At 45.4% G+C, this 23,076-nt stretch overlaps 1 protein-coding gene across 3 annotated transcripts in view; it reads right to left on the reverse strand.

The window, feature by feature from the left end:
• Nucleotides 1-21,304, reverse strand: part of NDE1 (nudE neurodevelopment protein 1) — a 28,483-nt gene extending 7,179 nt beyond the window's left edge. Inside the window, exons 1-4 of one of the 3 annotated variants that reach the window (XM_058569982.1) lie at nucleotides 21,290-21,304; nucleotides 14,208-14,333; nucleotides 12,970-13,123; nucleotides 8,254-8,402 (exon numbers count right to left, since the gene is read on the reverse strand). In XM_058569982.1, coding sequence (XP_058425965.1) covers nucleotides 8,254-8,402; nucleotides 12,970-13,123; nucleotides 14,208-14,290 — 386 coding nt within the window. In that variant the 5' untranslated portion in view covers nucleotides 14,291-14,333; nucleotides 21,290-21,304. Of the gene's footprint in view, nucleotides 1-8,253; nucleotides 8,403-12,969; nucleotides 13,124-14,207; nucleotides 14,334-20,383; nucleotides 20,612-21,289 lie in introns of those variants that run through there. The other 2 variants (XM_058569981.1, XM_058569983.1) reach the window with 2 other exon arrangements.
• Between the last annotated feature and the right edge of the window lie 1,772 nt (nucleotides 21,305-23,076).

Raw genomic sequence — 23,076 nt, forward strand, 5'->3', positions numbered from 1 at the left:
GCACTTCCCAGACACCCCAGACCTGAATGACCCCTTCATCTTCCAGGACCTGGGCTCTTCACCTGCAGAATGGGAACCATCTTAGCCCAGGAGGGGCACAAGGCTGTCCTGAGGATTAAATGAGATAACGTCCATACAGCACTTAGCAGTGCCAACGTCTTGTCAGGACCACATGCAGGGCCCAGTCGACTGCCAAGGGCAGCACGCTCCATCTTCCCTCAGAAACTCATAATGCAAACAGTATTCAGAATATCCTACTAAAAGGCACATACAACATAATAACATGCATTTAAACCGGTAGAAGAGACCATCTTGAATCTCTCGGTTACCTTTCTAAAAAGTTCAAAATGCCCAGCCCCAGCCCAGCTGCCCTGCTAACAACCACTTCTTCTTGTGAACGGTGTAGACATTTCACTGGAACGCCGTGTTGAAGGCGCTGAGAAGTGCTGGAAGACAGAATCTGTTTAACTCCGAGGCACAGAGAAGGCAGCTGGCCAGTTTCCTGCCGTGTAAAGCAGGGGTACTAACAGCACCTCCACACGGGGTCGGAGGGACAGGTAGAGGAGTACACGAAGCACGTAGGGATGTTTCCCATCTAAGTGCTCAATAAATGCCAGCCATTTCTACTACTGACCCCAGGTTTGTCTCCAGAAAACCTTGAACACCATGCTAACTGTATCTCACGGTGGCTTGGAGCATATGTGTGGAGTGGAACCCAGGAGTTAACACTGGCTCCTTCCACAGAAGACTAGCTAAGCGTCCTCGGGCAACTAAACCTCTCTGGGCCTCTGGGCCTTTTTTTTTGAATTTATTTATTTATTTTTTTATTTTTCCCCCAAAGCCCCAGTAGATAGTTGTATGTCATAGCTGCACATCCTCCTAGTTGCTGTACGTGGGACGCAGCCTCAGCATGGCCGGAGAAGCGGTGTGTCGGTGCGCGCCCGGGATCCGAACCCGGGCCGCCAGCAGCGGAGCGCACACACTTAACCGCCAAGCCATGGGGCTGGCCCCAAGGGCCTCTGGTCCTTTAATAGCAAAGCGAGGATCATTCATTCATTTATTCTACATATCCCACTATGTCCAGAGTGAGTCATGGCAGTGCCTACCCTCAAAGGGTCTTTAGAGGGAAACAAGATAAAGTTACCACAAGTGCCTGATTAACAACAACAAAGGGATAATACTGAAGAATACAATACTGGAATCAGTTAAAATGACCCTAAGGCTGACATGTCAAACAAGAAAAAAGATAAAATACCTAGGAATTCACGTAACAGCAAATAAGGGAGACTTTACTGTAGGGCATGGAAGGCTTGTCGAAATGCAGACACATGGGGGTTTATGAGGAGGAAGACTCAATATCACAAAGAAATCAATTCTCCCTGAGTTACCTGATAAATTTAAGACCATCCTAATAAAAATACTAATAGGTTTTTATTGGGGGATGGAGGCACAGGGGGACTGATTTGCAAGATCATGCAGTAATGAAATAAGAATGGCCAGGAGAACCACGAAAAAGAGACCAGGGAACTAGGTCTACTGGATATAAAAACCACGTTATTCCAAAGCCTCAGTAATGAAGCACAGTGTGGTGCAGACAGACCAGAGGGAACCCAGGGTCCAGAAACAGATCCAAACACACGTGAGAATTTAACTTGTGATCAAGGGGGTATCACAAATCATTGATAAAAAGATGGCTGGTTCAATTCTTGGTTTGGGGACCCCTGAGTAGCCACCTGGAGAAAATTAATCATGGATCCATACCTCATACTGCACCTCAAGATAAATTCCAAATGGATCAAAAACTTAAATTCAGGACTTGGTCAAAATCTACTACTGGCTTCTGGAATGCCTGAGAACTGAAGACCAATTTCAGTGGCATTTCTCGCATTTGTGAACCCGTGTGTATCCATGATCACGTGGTTGTATGCAATCAGCATAATGGCGTTGGTAATACCAGCAGAGCACAGCACTGAGGTTCCTTGTTACTATGTGAATATTTGCTTTCAAATAAAGGTAAGCATCCTAGTGGTAACCCAAGTGAAAACAGCTTCTTGTGCTTTTGATGTTGAAATTCTATCTGTCAAAGATGCAGTAAAGCATGTTTATTATCATAAAACGCTACAATACTTAATGACTGTGAAAGCTGTTAGTCTCATGTAGTTATTGAGAACTTGAAAATAGTTAAATAGGAAAACAGATTTTCAGTAAATATGAACATTAAGAGATACATTTGTTAGATAACTAAGAACATATCGTTTTTGAGCCAATAAATGATTTAAACGTCTATGTATCACCTCACACCCATCAGAACGGCCACTATCAAAAGAAAAGAAAAGAAGTGTTGGCGAGGATGCAGAAAAGCTAGAACCTTTGTTCGCTGCTTGTGGGAATGTAAAATGGGGTGGTCGTTATGAAAAATAGTATGGAGGTTCCTCAAAAAATTAAAAATAGAATTACCATATGATCCAGAAATCATACTTCTGGGTAAATACCCAAAAGAATTGAAAGCAGGATCTCAAAGAGATATTCGTACAGTCATGTTCACACCAGGATTATGCACAACAGCCAAGACGTGGAAGCAACCCAAATGTCCATTAACAGATGAATGGATAAAGAAAACGTGGTACATACATACAACGGAACATTATGTAGCCTTAACAAAGACGGAAATCCTGTCACATGCGACAACACAGGTGAATTTCAAGGACATTATGCTAAGAGCATAAGCCAGTGTCAAAAGGACAACTACTGTATGATTCCATTCATATGGAGTATCTAAAGCAAGTCAAAATCATAGAAACAGAAAGTAGAAAGGTGATCACCAAGGGCCGGAGGGAGCAGGGAGGAGGAATTAGTGTTTAGTGGGTACAGAGTTTCAATTTTGCAAGATGAAAAAGGTCTGGAGAGCTATTGCACAACAATGTGAATATACTTATACTTAATGCTACTGAACTGTAAACATAAAAATGGTGAAGATGGTAAATTTGATGCTGTTTTTTACCACGATAATAAATAAACTTTTTTTTTTTTTTGGTGAGGAAGATCTGCCCTGAGCTAACATCTGCCAATCCTCCTCTTTTCTCGCTGAGGAAGATTGGCCCTGGGCTAACATCCGTGCCCATCTTCCTCCACTTTATATGGGACACCGCCACAGCATGACTTGAGTGCGCGCCCGGGATCCGAACCGGCGATCCCCAGGCCACCACAGTGGAGCACGCGCACTTAACTGCTTGCGCCACCAGGCCAGCCACCAAAAATTTTTTAAAAGTCTATGTAATAATACATCTAAGGGTTAAGTTAGATTAAATCAATTTTAATCTTTGTAGAACTTTTTGGTATTTTAGCACTGATATATTAAACAAAATCACCTTTAAGGAATGTATTTAACTTTCAGTTACTTCCAATTAGGCCCCAACTCTTCCAAAGTTATCCCCTTCGTCAGTTAAAAGGGAGTCATTTAATTTGACAGATGTACAGTAGAGGGACCATAACAAGCAAACAGCTGATGATGCCAGGAAATTACTATTCTTGCAGTAGATTGTCAAATTGTCCAAATATACCTATTAAAATTATAAAATAAAATCATAATGGTTTAAAGTATTTTATAAAATTTCAGTATTCCAGAACTTCATTCATCATATAATGGTGATTTGGGCCTCTACCTCATCTGATTTCAGCATTCAATTATTCAGCATTTGGCCAAAATGTGAATCCAATGCATCTTTAGTTAAAAAAAAAGAAACAAAGAAAGAAAAAGAAAACATAAAAATACTAGAAGAAAACATAGGCTAATTGCTTTATAAACCTTGTAGTGCAGCAGGCCCTTCTGATAAATGTGTCTGCAGAGAAATCAAATAACTTGTTTTTTTCTTTTTTTGTGTGAGGAAGATTAGCTCTGAGCTAACGTCCGTTGCCAATCCTCCTCTTTTTGCTGAGAAAGATTGGCCCTGGGCTAACATCCGTGCCCATCTTCCTCTACTTTATATGGGATGCCACCACAGCATGGCTTGACAAGCGGTGAGTTGGGTGGGCGTCCAGGATCCCCGACCGCCAACCCTGGGCCGCCGAAGCAGAGCGCACGCACTTAACCGCTAGGCCACCGGGCTGGCCCTAGCAATCAAATAACTTTTGGCAGTAACACATACAATAGACAAAGCCGGAAGACAAGTGACAAATTCCAAATATTTTCAATTCATATCACAGACAAATATATAAAAGTTTCCTAGAAACTGATGGAAAAAAAGACAACCAACAACCCAATTTAAAATTAGGCAAAGATAAACAGAGAGTTCACAGAAAAGCAAATAAAACAGTTCTTAAATATATGAAAAGGAACTCAAGGTCACTCATAATTCAGAAATGTACCTATTTGTCACCTATTAGAAATCCAAAGTTTGAAAACTACTCTGTTAGTGAAGCTATTTGGAAAAACGGACTTACATACATAGCTGTTGGGAATGTAAATTAGTACAACTATATAGAGAAAAACTGGGCGATAACTATCAAAATTGCATGGGCATATGTCCTTAGACCCAGCATTTTCAATTCCGGGAACTTACTCTACAGATATACATCTGTGCAAGCAACATTTATCATTCATTATAGCAAACGCTTATCACTGGGAAAGAATGGAAATAAAGCAGATACCCATCCCCAGGGGACTGGATAAGTGACTTACTATGTATTATACAATACAATACCAACCATACAATAGAATATTATGCATTTGGGGGGAAAAAAAGAACAAAGAATTTTCTGCGTCCTAATAAAGAAAGATCTCCAATCTCTATTGTTATGTGAAAAAGCAAGATATATAACTGTATGTATAAAATGCTCTTTTGTGGAAGAAAAAAGAAGCGGGGGTAATATGAATTTCTATTTTTATTTGCTTGAATTTGCATTAAAAAAACTCTACCCCTTTGTATGTTATTTTTGAACCATGTGAATGTTCTCTCTCTTTGCAGTAGATTGCGTTATTGGCCCCATTCTTCACCCTCCCTGCGTCCACACCCTTGCTGTGGCTTCACTGTGGGTGGAATGTCTTTCCCTTCCCTTGACGTGGCCTGGCCATATGACTTGCTTTGATCAATGATGTATGGGTAGAAACGATGGTATGCCAGTGGCTTGCCAGAAATCAGAACCTACTATAAAGCCACAGTAATCAAGTCATTATGGTAATCGTATAGTAATTCACTGGACCAAAACAGAGAATCCAGAATTAGATCCCAGGATATATGAGAGGTTAAGATAGGACAGAGATGGAATCCAAATCAGTGGAAAAAAGATAGAGTGTTTAATAAATAGTGCTGGCACAAATTGGCCATCCACCTAATGAAAGTAAAATTGGACCCATATCTTATACTAGATACAAAAATAAATTCCAAGTGCATTAAAGGCATAAGTGTAAAACAATGAAACAATAAAAAAACTTCCAAAAAAAAATTTAAGAGAATACTTGCATAATCACAGGATCAAAGAGATTTCCCTAGTGAAGTCTGGAAACTGAGAAGCTATAAAAGGAGACATAATTGATGACCTAAAATTGAAAAATGTTTGTATGGAAAATGATACCACAGACAAAGTCAAAAGACAGATTGTTTTGTAAAAAATATTTTCAACGCAGGACAAAAGATTAGTAGCAAAAATATACAAAGAGCTATTACAAATTGACAAGAAAGGAAGTTCCACTTCTGCTAATAAGGTAGCTTGTATCAGACCAAACCTCCTATAGATTACAACTACAAACTCTGGGTAAACTGTGAAAAATATTGATCTGAAGGCCCTGGCAGAAACCAAAATGGAGCCAACATCTGGAAGAAAGGAACAGCAGAGGGGATGAATTTTGCATCTTTTTAAGCTTTCTGCCTACAGCTCCAGTGATAGAAATCCACCACCACAGGGGAGCCCCAAATTCTGCATATAAACTCTTCCCACGTCTCTGGCTGACCCCTGACCCATGCATGTGCCAGGCAGACGTGAAGCAGCCCGTTAAGGCTAAAAGAATCAAACAGATTTCAGCTACTGCCCATCAAGGGGAGAAAGAATTTGGAGTGTGAGTTCAGCCTAGTTAACAAACAAACAAACAAAAACTCAACAAAACAGAATCGATAGTTTCCGCAACACATCACTCATAATGTCCAGAATATTATCCAAATTTCCTAGACATGTGAAGAGCAAGGAAAAGGTGACCCAAACCGAAGAGAAAAGGCCATCACTGGAAATCAACCCTGAGACAACCCAGATGTTGGAATTAGCAGAAAAGAATTTTCAACTAGCTATTATAATTATGCTTAGGGATGGAAAGAAAGAAAGTTCAGTAGAGGAATAGAAATTATTAAAAAAAAAAAAAGGAAATTCTAGAACTGAAATTACAATATCTAAAATAAAACATTATTGGAATTGGCTTAACAGCAGATTGGAGAAGAGAGAAGAAGGAGCCAGTGAACTTGAAACTAGATCAACAGATATTATCCAATTTGAGGAACTGAGAGAAAAAAATATTGGAAAATAAAAAAGAACAGAGCGTCAGGGTCTGACAATCAAGAGACTAACGTGTGTAGCTGGTGTCTCAGAAGGACAGGCGAGAAAGAATGGGGCAGCAAAAATCTTTGAAGAAATAATGACCAAAGTTAAATTTGGCAAAAGACAAATTTACAGACTAAAGAAGCCCAGCAAACCCTTCTCTGGATAAATACATACTAAATCAAGGCACGTCATAATCAAAATGCTGAAAATCAAAGAGAAAATGTGAGAGCAGCCAGAGAAAAACAACACATGACATACAGGGGAGAGACCACCCCAATGACCACTAACGTCTGACCCAAGGCAGGGAGCCCAGAAGACAGCGGAACAAAAGAGCTGAAAGAAAAAAAACGCCTGTCAACCCAGAATTCTACATCCAGTGGAAATATAAAGAATGAAGGCAAAAGAAAGGCATTTTCAGATAAACCCAAACTCGCAGAATTCGTTGTCAGCAGACGTGCGCGACAAGAAACCCTGAGGGAAGTTCTTGAAGCTGAAGGGAAATGATACCAGAGGGAAACCCAGTTCTTCAGGAGGGAATGAACCAGAAACGGTAAATACAAAAGGCTATCTTTTTCACCCTTCTAATTTCTTTAAAATATGCTGGGCTTTTTAAAGCAAACATTATAACAAGGTATTGCTGGAAGCCATAGCATTTGCAGATGTTAACAGTATTATAACTACAGGGTACAGTCCAAGTGTGGTAAATGAAACTGCAGGGTTGCTGCATTTTACACGAAAGGGAACCGTGTTAACTAAGTTGACTTAAAAGTTGAGCATGTATATCGTGATCCCTAAGGTACCCACTAAAAAAATAATGCAAGGGGGGCTGGCCCCATGGCCTAGTTGTTAAGTTTGGCGCACTCCGCTTCAGCGCCCTGGGTTCGTGGGTTTGGATCCCGGGTGCCTACCTACACCACTCGTCAGCCATGCTGTGGCGGCAATCCACATACAAAATAGAGGAAGACTGGCACAGATGTTAGCTCAGGGCGAATCTTCCTCAAGCAAGAAAGGGGAGGAAGACTGGCAACAGATGTTAGCTCAGGCCGAATCTTCCTCAGTAAAAAAAAAAAAAAAAAAGCAAGGAACTGTGGGGCAATGCAAAGGTTCCATATCTTAACAGGAGCAGGGGTAACATGACCATACGTGTTTGTCCAAACTGATGGAACTGTACACTTAAGATTGGTGCATGTCACTGTAATTTATATCTAATCTTTTTTAAGTGTTTTGTTGGAAAAAAAAAGTGTCTGCCTCAGAGTCATTATTCAATAAATGTTAGTTATTATTGTTAGTATGCTGCTAAACAACAGAATATCGGCTTAAGAAATACTGTTCTTTGTACATGCTTCTTTCCTTCTTACCTTAGCGCCTCATTTAGCACATGCTTGTCCTTCTGCCTGGAATGTTCTCACCTTATACTCTTCCCTTGGATAATGCCTAAGCATCCCTCGGTCTTAGCCTAACTGACATTCTCCCAGCAACGGCCAAATGAACACATCCTCTCACAGGCCCCCACAGCACCCTGGACTTGGAGCACTTCCTGCTGTAAATAAGTTGCACTCATTTGCCTATCGTCCATTTCCTATGAGACTGTAAGATCCATACGGGCACTGGCTTTGTTTTGCTCAGTGCTGAATTCTCTAGACTCAACACAGTGCCTGGTACCCAGCTGCTGGGGGCGAAAAGCAGAGACCAAGGGCTCCAAAACCTGTTTCCTTCTTCCCGACGTACCGTTTTGCTCTTTCCAAGTCATCGTTTGCTTGCTCCAGCTCCCGGATGTATTTCTGCAGTTGATCCTTAATTGCTTTTGTCTGGGCAAGGTCATCCTCCAAGGCTGAGATCTGCCGGTAGCCTTCAGAATGCTGTGTTTCGAACTTCTCCTGAAGGACAAAATCGACACTGAGTGAAGGATTTCAGATTCTGATAAGCTATGTTGATCTCCCTTCCCTGTCATCTCCTTAAAATATGACTGTCAATCCTGGAACGGATGCTCTCCTGTTGTAGTGGACATGGGTCGTTTTTAGCCACTGAGCATCTTTTCTCCCCTTCTGCACAGCCCGCCAGCACCCTGATTTCTTTAGGGGATTTCTCTCTCCCTTATTGTAGGGTCTTTACGGGACCAGTCTTCCCAACACACTCATTAAGGAGCCTCCAGGCTTCCCCTCGAAGCCTCCCACCACAGCCAGGGGACAAGCCTAAACTCAGTCAATAGGACCTTCTCTCCACAGACGTGAACTCTAAACAAGTGAGGGAAGATGGCAGGCACAGGGGGCCGTCATTCAAAGCTGTCATGTGCCAAGTGCTTCCTGCCTCCCAGCCCCCTGAGCATCTTGTACCCTGCCCCCCCCAAACCTGGTCCCTGCAGCCTCTGGGTGTCAAGAAGCCACCAACAATCTTCAAAACAATCACTTTGCTCAAGGTGTCAAAGCCTCATCCACGAGGACAATACAAATCCACGTCCCACGACATGCCCATATACAAAGACAGTGTCAGGAATCACAATGGCCTCACGTGCTTGCGCCTCACAGAAAGAGCACGACATCCTGGACTTGGTTTGACAACTGTTCTGACCTTGTGATCCAGGGAGGGAGGGAAGGAAGGAAGAAAAAGAAACCTTTTATTAATTACCAAAAGCAGCTTAGTGTGATCTGGCTAGTGCTTTCCAAGGCAAGGACTAGCCCAGATGACTTCTCAATGATCTACTGTTGCCCAGTTGTCGCAGTGAACATGTATCACATTATTACTCTGTGCCAGCCTCCGGGCTCAGGACATGACCTCTGTTGCCTCATTTAATCCCATTTATGTGGGGACTGAGGCTCAGTTACTTCATCAGCCCCAAGTCAACTGGCGGCAAATGACTGAGCCAAGACCCAGCCCAGGCCACCTGGGTTCCTGCTCCTAAAACACCTGTGCTCAACTGCCCTCAGCTATTCCAGTCGAGGTCCTGTAGGTGTTGATCACACACACACTCACTTCTGCTCTGGCTCCCCTTTCAAATTACTCACCTTCACCCAACACCCTTACTACCTTTCCTTCATCTACACATATGAAAGAAAACACTCACTTCCCACAGGAAAAGCCCAACGTCTAAATAGAAAGTTAAAAAAAAACAGGGAAACTCCTCTTCTCTACTCAATCGAATAAACAAAGCTGTCGCTACGAGCAGTCTGGATGCACCGGGGAGAGTGAGGTAATGGCGCCCAGGCCAGAGAGGCGTGGCGAGCACCACCGTGAAAGGAGAACACCCACAGAACAAGCAGATTGTTCACAGGGTGAGGACAGGAAGGGCATTCCACATCTTCCCGCTGCTCGGTCCCCTCTGACGCTCCATTTCCCAGCTGTGAGCAGAGGAAGCATCCCCACGCGGGCAAGCAGGGGCAGACCAGGCCCCGTGCACAGGCGAATTCCCAGGCGTGGCCCTGATCGCCTCGCAGCCTTTATCATGGTGCATCCCAAACAAAACAGGAGGATCCTAGGTCATTAACCTAAATTCAAACACAGCTTCCAAGAGGATGCCGTGAACGGGCTTCTCTGCTGGCATCAAGATTCGGATGGTGCCCTCTGAACTTGCGGACGTGAAAAGCTGCTGCTGAGACGCTGCGCTTTCATTTGGGGCTCATTATAATAAGCCGTCAGCTGATGGAGGCATCAGTAGACGCTCTGTTTGATCCCTTACAGGCGTTTTTATTCAACGCGTGATGAATAAGCCAGTTGTCAAGAAGTCTGACTCAGATGACTACATTTCTCTTAGGCGACTGGCAAACATGTGCTGGTGGCAGTTCTCTATCGCAGGGTACTTCTATTTCTTCCCCTGCTCGACGCTCTGCGTCTCATGCATCTGTCACGTGGTTGTAACGAAGAGGCAGGTCTTCCGCAGGTTCCAGGGCCCAGCCTTGAAGCAGTGAGTTACTCAGTAATTGCTTGCTATTTATTCAGCATCCACAGAGGGCCTCGTACCCTCTCTAACCCATCACTCATACCACTGAGCCTCCTTCCACATAGTTTTCCATCCTGAGTCCCCTTCAATTTAAGAGCTATAATGATTCCTTAGTGCCTACGGCAAGGGTCAGGCTGTTAAAATGGGTGAAGTGGGCCAGGTGTAGGGATAAAGCAAGTGACACTTAACCCTCAGTGTCTGAGATTGGGGGTGCGGTGGACTGTAGTGGGGACCGGGGTGAACTGGAGAACGTCTGCTCTAAACAACCACTACTCGGCTTTTTTGCTGCTGTGGCAGAGTACAGGCCTGATGCGGCCAGATCCGCCAATTCTCAAAGGACGTCAGAAATCCAGATTTTTACAGAGAGCCTCATAACTTTGAATGTTGGTATTAAATATTTAAAACACACTAAAGGGGCCGGCCCGGTGGCATAGCGGTTAAGTTTGTGCGCTCTGCTTCAGCAGCCCGGGATTCACTGGTTTGGATCCTGGGCGCAGCCCTACACACCGCTTATCAAGCCTTGCTGAGGTGGTGTCCTACACAGAGCACTAGAAGGATGTACAACTATGACATACAACTATCTACTGGGGGTTTGGGGGGAAAAAAGAAAAAAGGAGGAAGATCAGCAACAGACGTTCACTCAGGGCCAATCTTCCTCAAAAAATAAATAAATAAAATGCTAAAAAAAACACACAAGATATGAAATTTTACTATCAAAAGAATAAACTGTAAACAAACTTTTAACTCTAGCTAATAATAGCATGCCAAGGTATTTATAAGGAAGTCTACAGATATCTGTGATTCACTTTGAAATGTATCAGAAAATAAGACAAATTGATGGATGAACAGATATGTAATAAAAAGTACAGCAAAGGTTACAGCTACAGCCTGTGTGGTGGCTATACAGGTGTTCACTGGAAAATTCTTTCAACCTTGCTGTGTGCTTGAAAACTTGCATGATAAAATGTTGAATAAAAACCACTAAAGACTAAGCAAACAACATCTACGGGCAGACTGATCTGTAGACGGCAAGTTTGGGCCCTGGGGTCCATAACATAAAGGTGTGAATTCCACTGCTTAGCTTCCAAGGCCCCTGGGGTCTTTCCTCTGCCCCTCCCCATTCCTTAACCCCCAATCCATTTGTTGGTCCCACTTTTTCCCATGTACCAGTAAAGCCAGGATCCCGACGCCCACTTGACACTCATCCTTGTGCGTGTCTGTGGCAGGTCCAGATTAACTCCTCATCAACCCCCGTGCACCACGCTGCTGGCTACACACACACACCCCTCACCTTCAAACACCAGCTCAAGTCCCTCCCAGCGCCTCCGTGAAGCTGTCTCCAACCCGCACACACCTTTCTCTCCCTAAAGGATCTCACGGTCAGTACTACGTAATTGAGCATCTTTTCCCTAAGTGCTTCCTGGTGTTTGTCTTCCCCATGAAGCTTCCAGAAGACAAGGAGCACATCTTCTTCCACTGTCCATCACATTAGCCTGGGCACACACTGCAGGGTCTTGGCTCTTTCCCTCAGCAGCTCATTAAAATTTACAGGGGGAGCATTATTTAAAAAAAAAAAAAAGACATGCAGACACGCTGGGGTCCCACCCAGACTTACTGAGAACGGGAATCTCGGGCAGGGCTGGGTCCAGGCCTGTCTGATGTTTAAGAAGCTGACCAGGTGCTCTGCCTGGCAGTGAGGGCAGAGAGCCACAGTCTCTAGGGCACAGTGTTATACTTAGGGATCATCTGCTAAGCCCTACAGAATACCCAAAAGGCAGTCTTTCCCCTTTAGAGCAGTGGTTCTCCAGATACTTGGCAATGTCTGCAGATACTTTGGGTTGTCACAACCTGGTGGGGGGATGCTATTGGCATGGAGTGGGTGGAGACCAGGGACACTGTTAAACACCCTATAGTGCAAAACTCAGCCCCCACAACAGAGAATGACCTGGGTCCGACGTCAACAGCGCCCAAGCTAAAGAACCTGCCCTGGACCGGCACTGTCCAACAGAACTTTCTGTAATGATGGAAACCTTCTACAGCCTCTCTGTCCAGTCATGAGACCCACTAGAGACATGTGGCTATTGAGCACTTGAAATGTGGCTAGTATGATCGAGGAATTGAATTTTGTTTATTTTAATTAATTTAAATGTCAACAGCTACAGGTGGCTATGGGTTCCCATATTGAACAGCAGCATAACCTTGGACCTTATAACATAATGATCAGCAATTCTAGCGGCACTCCATACTCTAAAACTGTCTACCTCTCACATGCCTTGTGGGACTGTTACAGACAGCCAAGAACGGCCATGGGAGCACGTGTGTGACTTGCTTCTCACAAGCTCCTCTCATCGGGGGCACCGAGAGTTGACCTTCACATCTACCCAGCAGGCCTGGAGGTGGGAGGGAGCCCAGGGCCACGGCCCCTCGCTCTGCAGGGCTCCCTCTTTCCGTCACACATTACACGCTGGAAGCCTGTCTACACCTGTGTGCGTTTCCTCTCACCCCCTCACCTTGATGGTTTCTAGCTCCATGCGAAGGCGGTTATTTTCTGAGAGGAGGTCCCTGTTCCTGGTTTCAATTTGTTGCAGCTGTGTCTCCAATTCGGCTTCATACTCCCGGCTTCCCTCCTGGAATTCCCGGAGCTCCTCTTGCGTATTCTCCGCCCTACAGCAGAATTCCCAGACGTCAGATAACAACCTATGGAGCACTTCCACGCTGCTGAGTGCTGTACACGGATCAGCTCTTTACTCAACTACCTTTTGAGGCAGAAACTATCATTATCCTCATTTTACAGACGGGAAGATGAGGTTTAGACAAGATGAGTGACTTGTCTCAAGGTCACAAAGGAAGTCATAAACGGAGCTTGGAGCTGCACCCAGGTGTACCTGAGTCCAAAGCCATTTCTCAACCCGTTCACTCTTCATTCATTCATTTAACATATATTTTTTGAGCCCAACATGTAGTAAATATACTTTAGATGGTGTATCCTCTGCAGATTTATTTATAAGTAGAAGTTGGACGTAATATAAATGTTCACTGACCACATCACTATCATCTGTCCCTGCCCAATCCCAAACACCCAATTCTAGCTTCCCAATCCTTAAAATTCAAGGGACGTTTTTTTTTTTTAAAAACCAAGCCTGAATTATCTTTAAGTCAAACTAAGAATAAAGAAATTAGAGGGACTAGTATAAGACCTGCACGTGGAGATGATAAGAGTCCATGGGAAATAAAAAAAAACAACGCTGAACCCACACACACGCGAATGCACATGCATGCAGATACACGCACACACATGCACCCTACTCCCAGATACGGGCACCAAAACACTGGTTTCAAATTTAAAAATCCGTAACAACCCATTCTGCTAGGCATAAGGAGAAGTTCTTTCCCCACACATGAAGGACTGACCTGATATGGCATCCGGGAACTGATAACGCCCTGCCAGAAAACGAGATGGGGAGCAGCAGAACAGTTTGCTTAGGACTGTAGGCTCTGGAGTTCAAATTCTAGCTCTGCCACTTACTGGCTGTGACCTTGGGCAAGTTCACTGGCTTTCACCGAAGCTCAGTTTCCTCATCTGTAAAATGGGCTGGCAATGATTTCTTCCCGGGGGAGTTTTGAGATTTAACCGAGATAATGGATGTTAAGCCCTTCATGGCGCTTGGCACAGAATAGGCCCACAAGGAAAGGTTGCTGCCATCATTACGGGGAAAAAAAAAAGCAGGGTGAACTCTGGAGAACTGACCTCTGCTTGTAGGTCATAGCCAGATCTTTCCAATAGTTTGCTTCTTCCTCCTCAGAGCTGAAAGTCTTCCCCGAGTCCTCCATCGTGAAAGCCGGGGAAGAGATCACTTTTCTTGGGGCATGGTGTCTAGGAGAGAAGGGTTTAAAATTACTACCCACATCTGGTTAAACAGCTGATCTTTAATGGGGGAAAAAAATTCCTGAACTTTATGTTCAATTAAATGATAAAACACCGCCAAAAAACTAAACCCAGACAAAATACAGCCCACTTGCACGTTACATTCCGTGGATAGACAAAACTCCCAGGGTTTGCTGATTTATTATATTTGGGGGTGGGAAAGGGGGATAAGGGAAAAAGAAGGTGAGGATATCTCCTGGGGTTCTAGCTTAGGCAACCAGGGGCCACCACCATCCCCATCACTAGAGACGAAAATTATCAGAAGGAATGCCTTTGGGGCAAGGGCTTAACAAACCCAGTTTGGGACATTTTTAATTTGACACGTCTATGACAAGCTAGATGCAACGCTAGATCTGAAACTCAGGGGTGAAATCTGGGCTAATGACACGAATTTAAGAGGCATGAGTTTGTAGCTGGTTCTTTCCTTTTTCTTATGACAGAACCCCTGGAGAATCTAATGAGGACTATTTCTGGAACTCAGAGGAATGCCTGTGTTTGAAAGGTGGGCAAAGAAAGCAACACTAATTGAAGGAGATAGAGATGAGAACTAGGAAGAGTGAGCTGTCCTGGGAGTAGATGGTTTCAAGGGAGAAAAAGGGAACGTTCCACCGTATCTGTGAGGCAACAGAGAAGCTGATGAGGTAAGGAGTGGAAAATCCATGAGACTTAGTGAAATGTCGGTCACTGGGGATGTGAGCGGAACAGTTTCAACATCGTGGAGGAGAGAGCAGGAATAAACTGGGTGAAGGAGTAACTGGGAGGCGAGGAAGAAGTGGATGGAAGTCTGGAGAACAGGGTGTGAGGAGAAAAGGAGACAAATTAGTCACTAGAGGCAAGAGGGTGATAAAGGCCTTGATTCTAAGGACTCAGATATCCAGGGCAGAGGTTAGGGAACAATTTCTATTAACAGTTGTCAGTTTATAGACTCCCAACTGATAGAGCCTCTCGATATAACAGCTTATCTTCTGCATTTATTTAAGGCTCCGAGCTTGTCAAACGGTCATTAGGAATCCAAATGAGATGTCTCCAAAGTCCCTTCCTTCCCTCAAGAGAGCTCACAGTCCGGTGTTTGTCCTTGGGGGCAAAAGATTAAACGCAACCCTCACTTTGCAAGACACAACCGGCAAGCCGTATTTTTAGCTAAAAATACAAAGCATTCAGCTAAATGTGTTAGTGTTGACATGAACATAATCACCAACTTCTGGAACCCTGGGAGAAATTGAACAATTACACCTGTATTCAAGTACAACACTTATCGATAATTCTACATTTCTTAGTACCTGTATTCACTTCCTCCTAATTTCTCTCCCTTCCCTAATTCAGAGAAAACAGCCCATGTCCCCACCCACCCACCCGCTTCTGGAGAACAGAGTTTCTCAGAAAGCTTGAGCAATGCAGAGAAGCTGGATGCAGTAGAAAGCTACTGATTTTTTTTCCAGTCCAGCATTCTTTCTTCCATCGTTCTGTATCAGCATCCACTATTCCCTTGGGAGAACTGACCCTACACTCATTCTGTGTGGTTCAGATGGACTTGAGATCATCTTCTGCACCTGGGAGAACACACATGACTACTCATGCCTCCAGCATCAGTAACTGGCTCAGGGGTGGGCCTAACCCATGCTGAGCCAATGATGGGGATCAGCCTAACCCAACTGAGCCAATGACAAGGGTGGGTATAACACAAGCTGAGCCCATGATTGGTTCAGGGGTGGACCTAACCCAAATTGAGCCAATGACAAGAGTGGGTCTAACTCAAGCTGAGCCAATGACAAGTGGGAGCCAATGAGCGTCCAGGCCCAGGTCTTTCGCAGAGCTATCAAAAAAGAAACGCTCTGGAGGTGTTAACTAACTTTATTGTGGAAATCATTTCACAATACATACGTGTATCAAACCATCAGGTGGTACACCTTAAACTTACACCATGGCGTATGTCAATTATATCTCCATAAAGCTGGTAAAAAAAAAGAACCTCTCTCTTTCCACTAGGGTTCGTAAGCTGGTGGAGGTAAGCTGCAGCTGCCAGTGGTCGTCTTGTTATCACAAGGGAGGAGCCTGCCTGAGATTGAAGCCACGATGGAGAGCAGGGCCAACAGGTGCAGAGACCGGGTCCTGATGATATGGTTTGAACACCTGGGTCCAGTTGTACCTGATTTAAGGTTACGAGAGATAATCAACTCCTTTTCTCGGTCGTACCCGTTAGAGTTGGATTTCTGCCACAAGAGAGTCCTAATTAATGTACAGAGTAAAGGATCTTGTTTGCTGAAAGTAAAAAGGACAGAGTACCTAGAGTGTAAATAACAGTAATTAATATGGCGACAGGTAAGGGTGAACCCAGGTCTGGTATGCCCTGCTCCAGACGTAAGCTCTAAGGAGCCCAGATCTCATCTAATAGGTACTCACCAAACCAACGTCTATAGCGTCAAGAACCCAGAGGCCATGCAACTGTAACCGAGTACCGTGTGGCCATTAATGATCTTATTGAGGACACTCTCAACTGCATGGCATGGGAGGAAGACTGTGCACTGCAGAGTGAGAAAGTGAGGAACTAGGAATAACGAATATAGACTGATTTTTCCTGCTATTTGGAAAAGATCATGTCCAAGGTTCAATGTAATTAGTCCCTGCCCACATCTCTAAACATTTCCCACCCCCAGACCCCTTACTCACTCATGCTCCACCCACACTGCCTCCTGTTCCTGGAACACACCAAGCTTGCTCCCACCTCAGGGCCTTTGCACTTGCTGTTTTCTCTGCCCGGAAAGCTTGTCCCTCAGATCTCTGCCTGGCAGGTTTCCTTCTTGCCTTTCAGTTCTCAGCTGAGACTTCACCCCTGAGAGACTTTATCTGAATATCCCACCAAACACCCACTCCAGCCCTTCACTATCATATTAACTAACCCTGCCGTGTTTTATTTCATCACTTTATGAGTTTTGTTTTTGTTTATCTTCCCCCACTGGAATATCAGTCGTTGAGCACTGGGACCTTCTCCATCTTGCTTTTTAATCCCCAATGCCCAGAACAGTGCCTAGCATGTAACAGGCACTCAACAAGCACTTGTGGAATGAATGAACATAGGGGGAGACAGAGATCGACCACTAGCTGGAAGGGGATGTGAGGTTAAGGAAAGGCATGAAGCAAGAGGCCCTCTGAAGGCTAGTTTACAGTTGATATCCATAAATCCCTAAGATGCTTCTCAGGATGGGGACCACCTCTCTCTCTCTCTCAGCACCTGAGTGGCATCTCATGAATGGGAAGGGATTGCAGGAGAGGATACAACGTTGGAATCTACCCCCTCCCCACATTTACAAGATAAGGAGCATCTGATACAGTTATTGGAGTTTCATAACCTTCATCCTGCACTCTTATGACAGATGAGTTTTAGAAAAGGACTTCTTAAAACACTGTTATCACGGCCAGTGAGGCTTAAAACCTAATCCTCAGGAAAGAAATGAATTTGAGATGTTTTAGGAGGCGCTTCCATTGCAGGAGAGGCTCTAATTACAACCACGCTGAAGGGAAGGATCTGGTTTGGAACTTCAGGGACTGGGGAGAAAGCAGAGACCTGAGCTTCTCTCACAGCCTGCACAATCTTTGACTCCTTCAACGAAAGGAGAAAAACCACAGACCTGGCATTTCAACCCCAAACCCCTGCATTTTAAAAACAATCCTTAGGGAAGAGAAAAAAAATGTACTAGAGGCTAAGGGGAAAGAAGTCACAGCTGAACTTCACTTTGTTATGAAACAGCGATCTTAAAAATAGAAGATTTTTCCTCTGCCATTTGAAAATGTCTCAAACTTCTAATGTGCGTTATTCTCTGCCACAGAAAGCAGGGAAGATGACTTGTAAAGGTTCCCTCTTCCAGCCTTATTTACTGAATTTTCTCATCAACTTCTGTTTGCTGTGTGCTGGGCACTTAAGTTATTTTCAAACAACTTTATCTTCTTGAAGCTATTCAACTGTAAGAGTAAGCAAGGCAATCACTGGGTTTCTTAGAAGATGAAGCTGGAGCAGAAACACTGTATGCCTTGGCCATCTCCATGGGTGCAAGTGAGTGGCAGAGGCAAACCAGACCCAAGTGCAACAGGGGTCTTGGAATTCAAGTTCAAGGTCTCCCTAGGGTTGCAAGCAGACTGATCAGAGTCACTCCTTTCATTTGGCTTACACTGTCTTTTAAAAGGCACTGTGACAGGCAGATGTTAACGCTTGTTCACGGTACACACAACTTTGCACCCACGATCTTAAAAATGAATATTGCATGCATTTATTTCATCAGTGCTACAGGTGTCAGGCCTCCTAACTTGGGTTCTCAATATGCCATCGCGCCCAAGCAGCTCTATGGACAAATCTAATGGGCACCTCAAATGTATCTGCTACAGCACTCAAGGAAGAACAAACTGGAATCAAGTGGTTCGGAAAGTATCTATTTTCTATTTTGCATAACTTAGACCCGCTATTCCTACAAAAATGTGTTTCAGCAAAGTTTTTTTTTTTTTTTGCACGTCTTCCATGATTGAATTTAACAGGAAAGTCTGAAAACACACTTGAGACACACACCTTTGATTTCAAAACTCTAGAAAAAAACAAAGCAATCTTTCTTGGCTCTCGTCGGAGTGAAGACAGCCAGCACAGCTGGTAAGGAGCAACACACAAGTAGAAACCATAGGGAATCAGCTCACCACCCTTCTCCACCCCAACTCCAATCCTTCCCAAAGAAAACACAAGGAAGAGCTGAAGGGAAAGGGAGGAACGGAAAAAAGTTGCCAAATGCTGGCACGTGCTCCAACAGCTTCTATGTTATGACACAGGCTTTGCATTTTGCAGAAGTGACATCACTGGGGCAGAATCAGTCAAGAGTCAGCAAGTCTGGCTTCTGTCTGTGCTTTCAAAGTCTGTAATGATCTACCCACAAAAGTCCTTAGGTATGCAAAGACATTTGCTCAGGGGTGCACACCATCATTCACTGACATGGCAAATGAGAGAAACTTCACTGAGTGCTTCAATAGAGCACTGATCGGAAAACTATGCAGTTAAGAAGAATTATATGTACTAATATGGAAGAAAATTCATGATATGTTAACAAAGGATGCCACTTTGTTTACAAATGTATCTCCCTCCCTCTGCATACTTAGAAGAGTCTGGAAGGATGTACTAGAATGGGGGCAAAGCAGGCACTGCGTTGACAACTTGTACCTGACACCCTTCTCTACTACCTACACCGACTTTTACAGGGACCATATATTGCTTGTGAAATTTTAAGAAGCTTAAATTTGGACATAAAAAATAGAATAGCTATTGTTCCAGGATAATATTATTTTACTGAACCAAAATGCCAGGGAAAGAATTTTTCCTGCCGTGGTGTCCCCCTCGTCCATCCCTTTTCAGACATTTCCGAACACCTAAGTGGTAGGCACTACTGGGAGAGGCAGGCACAGAGCACTTACATCATACTAGGTGCAAACACAGTACTAGCTGCTGACACAAACTTTCTGTATGAAGGCGTGCTGCTAGTAGGAAATTATCTTGTAAGGAAAGGGAGTGTAATCTCTCTGGGCTCACAGTTCTAAGGCAAAAGAACACACTTTGGAAACAAAAATAACATCTTAACAGAATAAGCCAAGTTAAGAAACTGTTATCTAAAATGGAATAAAACATACCAATCAGAGGCCCCTGAGACTTCAAGGACATAGAGCATCTGGATGGAATCCGACACAAAAGACACACTAAGAGGAAAGATTTAAGTTTCAAAAGTGGTTCAATACCATTGTGTGTGTGTGGGGGGGGGTCAGATAACAGGTGGCTCTTGGGAGTCGCTGAGATTCAATTACTCTTCAAAGCACCCTATGTCCTAAAATGTCATGCTATCCCAGAATACACAAACAAAACTAGCATAGAAAACGACAAATCTCTGCCCAGCGAGCGCTGCTAAAGCCATTTCTTTAGAAGTGAACTTAAAAGGGGCCTTGGGCTAAAAGTAGAAAAGAGACAACCTGGTACAAACCCTGGACAAAGAAATCAGGCAAGCTCAGACCCTCAGGAGGCAGAGAACCTGCGATGACTGGAGGAGATAATGTAGCGTCCCAGAAAGCGGTGTCAAGGTGACGGCGGGGTTTCCCATGACCTCAGAGAGGCAGGTAAGCCCGGCACTGCATGCAAACTGTAGAATAGGCGTTTTCATCCTTTCTCCAACCCTTCCCCAGAGCGCTGTCAAGGGAAATCGGAACCGTCCTGCGGCAGCGATCTGAGAAAAGCGCAGGGAAGGGGACTGTTCCAAACACGTTCCCGAAGGGAGAGAAGTGCCAAGGATGGGGGGAGGTTTTTGGAGAGAGGCCTGTGCTGAGGGTGGAAGCGGGGGGGTAGGTGGGCCAGCAGGGGGGCTACGAGGAATGGGGGGAAATGGGGGCAGCGGGAGGAAAGGCGTGGCGGGGACTGAGAAGGGGCAGAAAACAGAGCTGGAAAAGTCTAGAAGAGGCAAGGAGAGGAGTGTGCGGTGGGAGGGAATGGGCGGGCAGAGGAGCCGGGCTGCGGCGACTGAGGACGCGGAGGGCAGAAGCACCGAGGCAGTCAAGGAGGGAGGGGAGGGCAGCGGGTGCGAGCGAGACCAGCGCTGAAAGGGAAACAAAGTTGGCAAGGGCGAGGAGCCGGGCGCGAGGACACAAGAGAGGGAAAGCACCCAGTTAGGGAAGGAGGCTCCCAGGCAGCGCGATTTTCCAGCCCAGCGCCCGGGACCGGCGGAGTCTGGGCGGCCGGGAAGCGATGCACAAGCGAGGGGCGCGGCAGGGGCCCCGCACGGCGGCGCCCGGGGGTCCCGAGAGCGCAGCGGGCGCCGGGGCGGGGCAGAGGAGCTTCCCGGCGGCGGCGGCCCCCGCGCTGCTCCCAGCCCCGCCGGCTGCAGCTCCGCACTTACCGGGCTCGGGCGCCGAGGACAGGAGCGGCGGCGGCGGCGTCGGCGGCGGCGGGGAGCGGCGCGGCCAGCGGCTCCGGACACCGCCCCCGCCCCCGCGCTCGCGTCCGGCGCCGCCCATTGGCTGCCGCGCCACGGGACCGCGTCCGCCTCGGCCAATCAGCGCCGAGCAGCGCGGTTTGGAAACTTTTTTCCCAGGGCCCCGGGCGCGGCGCGGCCACGCGGCGGTCCTGGGCGGGAGGGGGCCTGGGAGACTCCCGCTGCTGGGCTGGGACCCGGCCGGCCTTGGAGCCTGCAGGCTGCTCCTCGGACACCCCGGGAATGGGCTTGGACTTGTGGGCCACAGACTTCATGAAAATACGACTTCCTCCCCTTGTCACCGATTAGATTTTCCCCATTTTTCCACTTTCCCCAAATCAGAGGGAAGGACAAAGATCCAGGTCTGCTTAGGCTAAGGAATGCCCCATGTCCTTCCTACTCCTTCACACCCAAATTAAAATCTTCAACCTCATTATCTTCTTTCTCAAAGGCAGCAAAACTTTGCAGAAGTTTGGTCTCGAACCTGGCTTTGAATTCTAGCTCTGCCCCTTAGGAGCTGTGTGATCTTGGGCAAGTTACTTATACTCTCTGGGACTTAGTTTCCTCATCTATAAAATGGAGTTCATGATAGGATTCTACCTCACAGGGTTATGCAGAGACTAAATGAGATAGCTTTCGTAAAAAGTTTGGGACAGTGCCTGGCACATAATTAAGTACAATCCATTTGTTAAACGATCTTGAGTTTTTAATTGGTGATGTGTGTCAGGTACAATGCTAACTTCTTGACGTGGGTTTTCTCATTTCTCACAGCAACGCTGATCATTCACCAACAAATATTTATTGCACACTCCTGCTTATGGCACAATAAATGTTAGACAAGATGCCTGTCCTCAAAGGGCTAATACTGTTAAGAAGGAAAGACGCTAAACCAGCAAACAGAAAAAGTAAAATAATTTCAGATGGTAATAAGTGCTATGAATAGAGCAAGGTCATTTGGCAGGAAAGCGCTAGAGGGGGTCACTTCAGATGGTCAGGGTAGGCTGCTCTATGGAGGTGACGATGAGGCTGAGACCCAAATGATGAGAATCACAAAAAAGCACTTTTATTGTCCTCATTTTAAAGATGAGAAAACAAAGGTGCAGGAAGTTAAATGCATTGCCCAAGGTCTCACAAGCTGTAACAAATCAGGCTTTAAAACTGGGTCTGTTTGACTCCTACACCCTTGTGCTTCAGCACTATGCTAGAGACAAAGAGATCTTAGCTACTTTGAGGCCTCCAACCACGCTCATAGAATCCCTCCTACCTCCCTGCCATGGTTAAGAATGACCTTTCTCAGGCCAGCCCCGTGGCTTAGCGGTTGGGTGCACGTGCTCCGCTGCTGGCGGCCCGGGTTCAGATCCCAGGCACACACTGACACACGGCTTCTCTGGCCATGCTGAGGCTGCATCCCACATACAGCAACTAGAAGGATGCGCAACTATGACATACAGCTATCTACTGGGGCTTTGCGGGAAAAAATAAAATAAAATAAAATAAAAAAATTAAGAATGACCTTTCTTGAATTCTACTTTGTTTTAACTCTTGCTGCTTCCTGAAAAAGCTCAGGGACACAAAAGGGAACCACCCCCTACTTTCAACAGGGTTAAGGAAAGTACCAAAATGTCTTTCAGGAAACTTTCATCCGCGTCCCAAATACTAATAAATCATTTGCACCCTCTTGACACTTTTGCTCTGATACTTGCTTTCACCCC

This window comes from Diceros bicornis, chromosome 26 (genome assembly GCF_020826845.1).
Source record: "Diceros bicornis minor isolate mBicDic1 chromosome 26, mDicBic1.mat.cur, whole genome shotgun sequence".
NCBI classification, from domain to species: domain Eukaryota; kingdom Metazoa; phylum Chordata; class Mammalia; order Perissodactyla; family Rhinocerotidae; genus Diceros; species Diceros bicornis.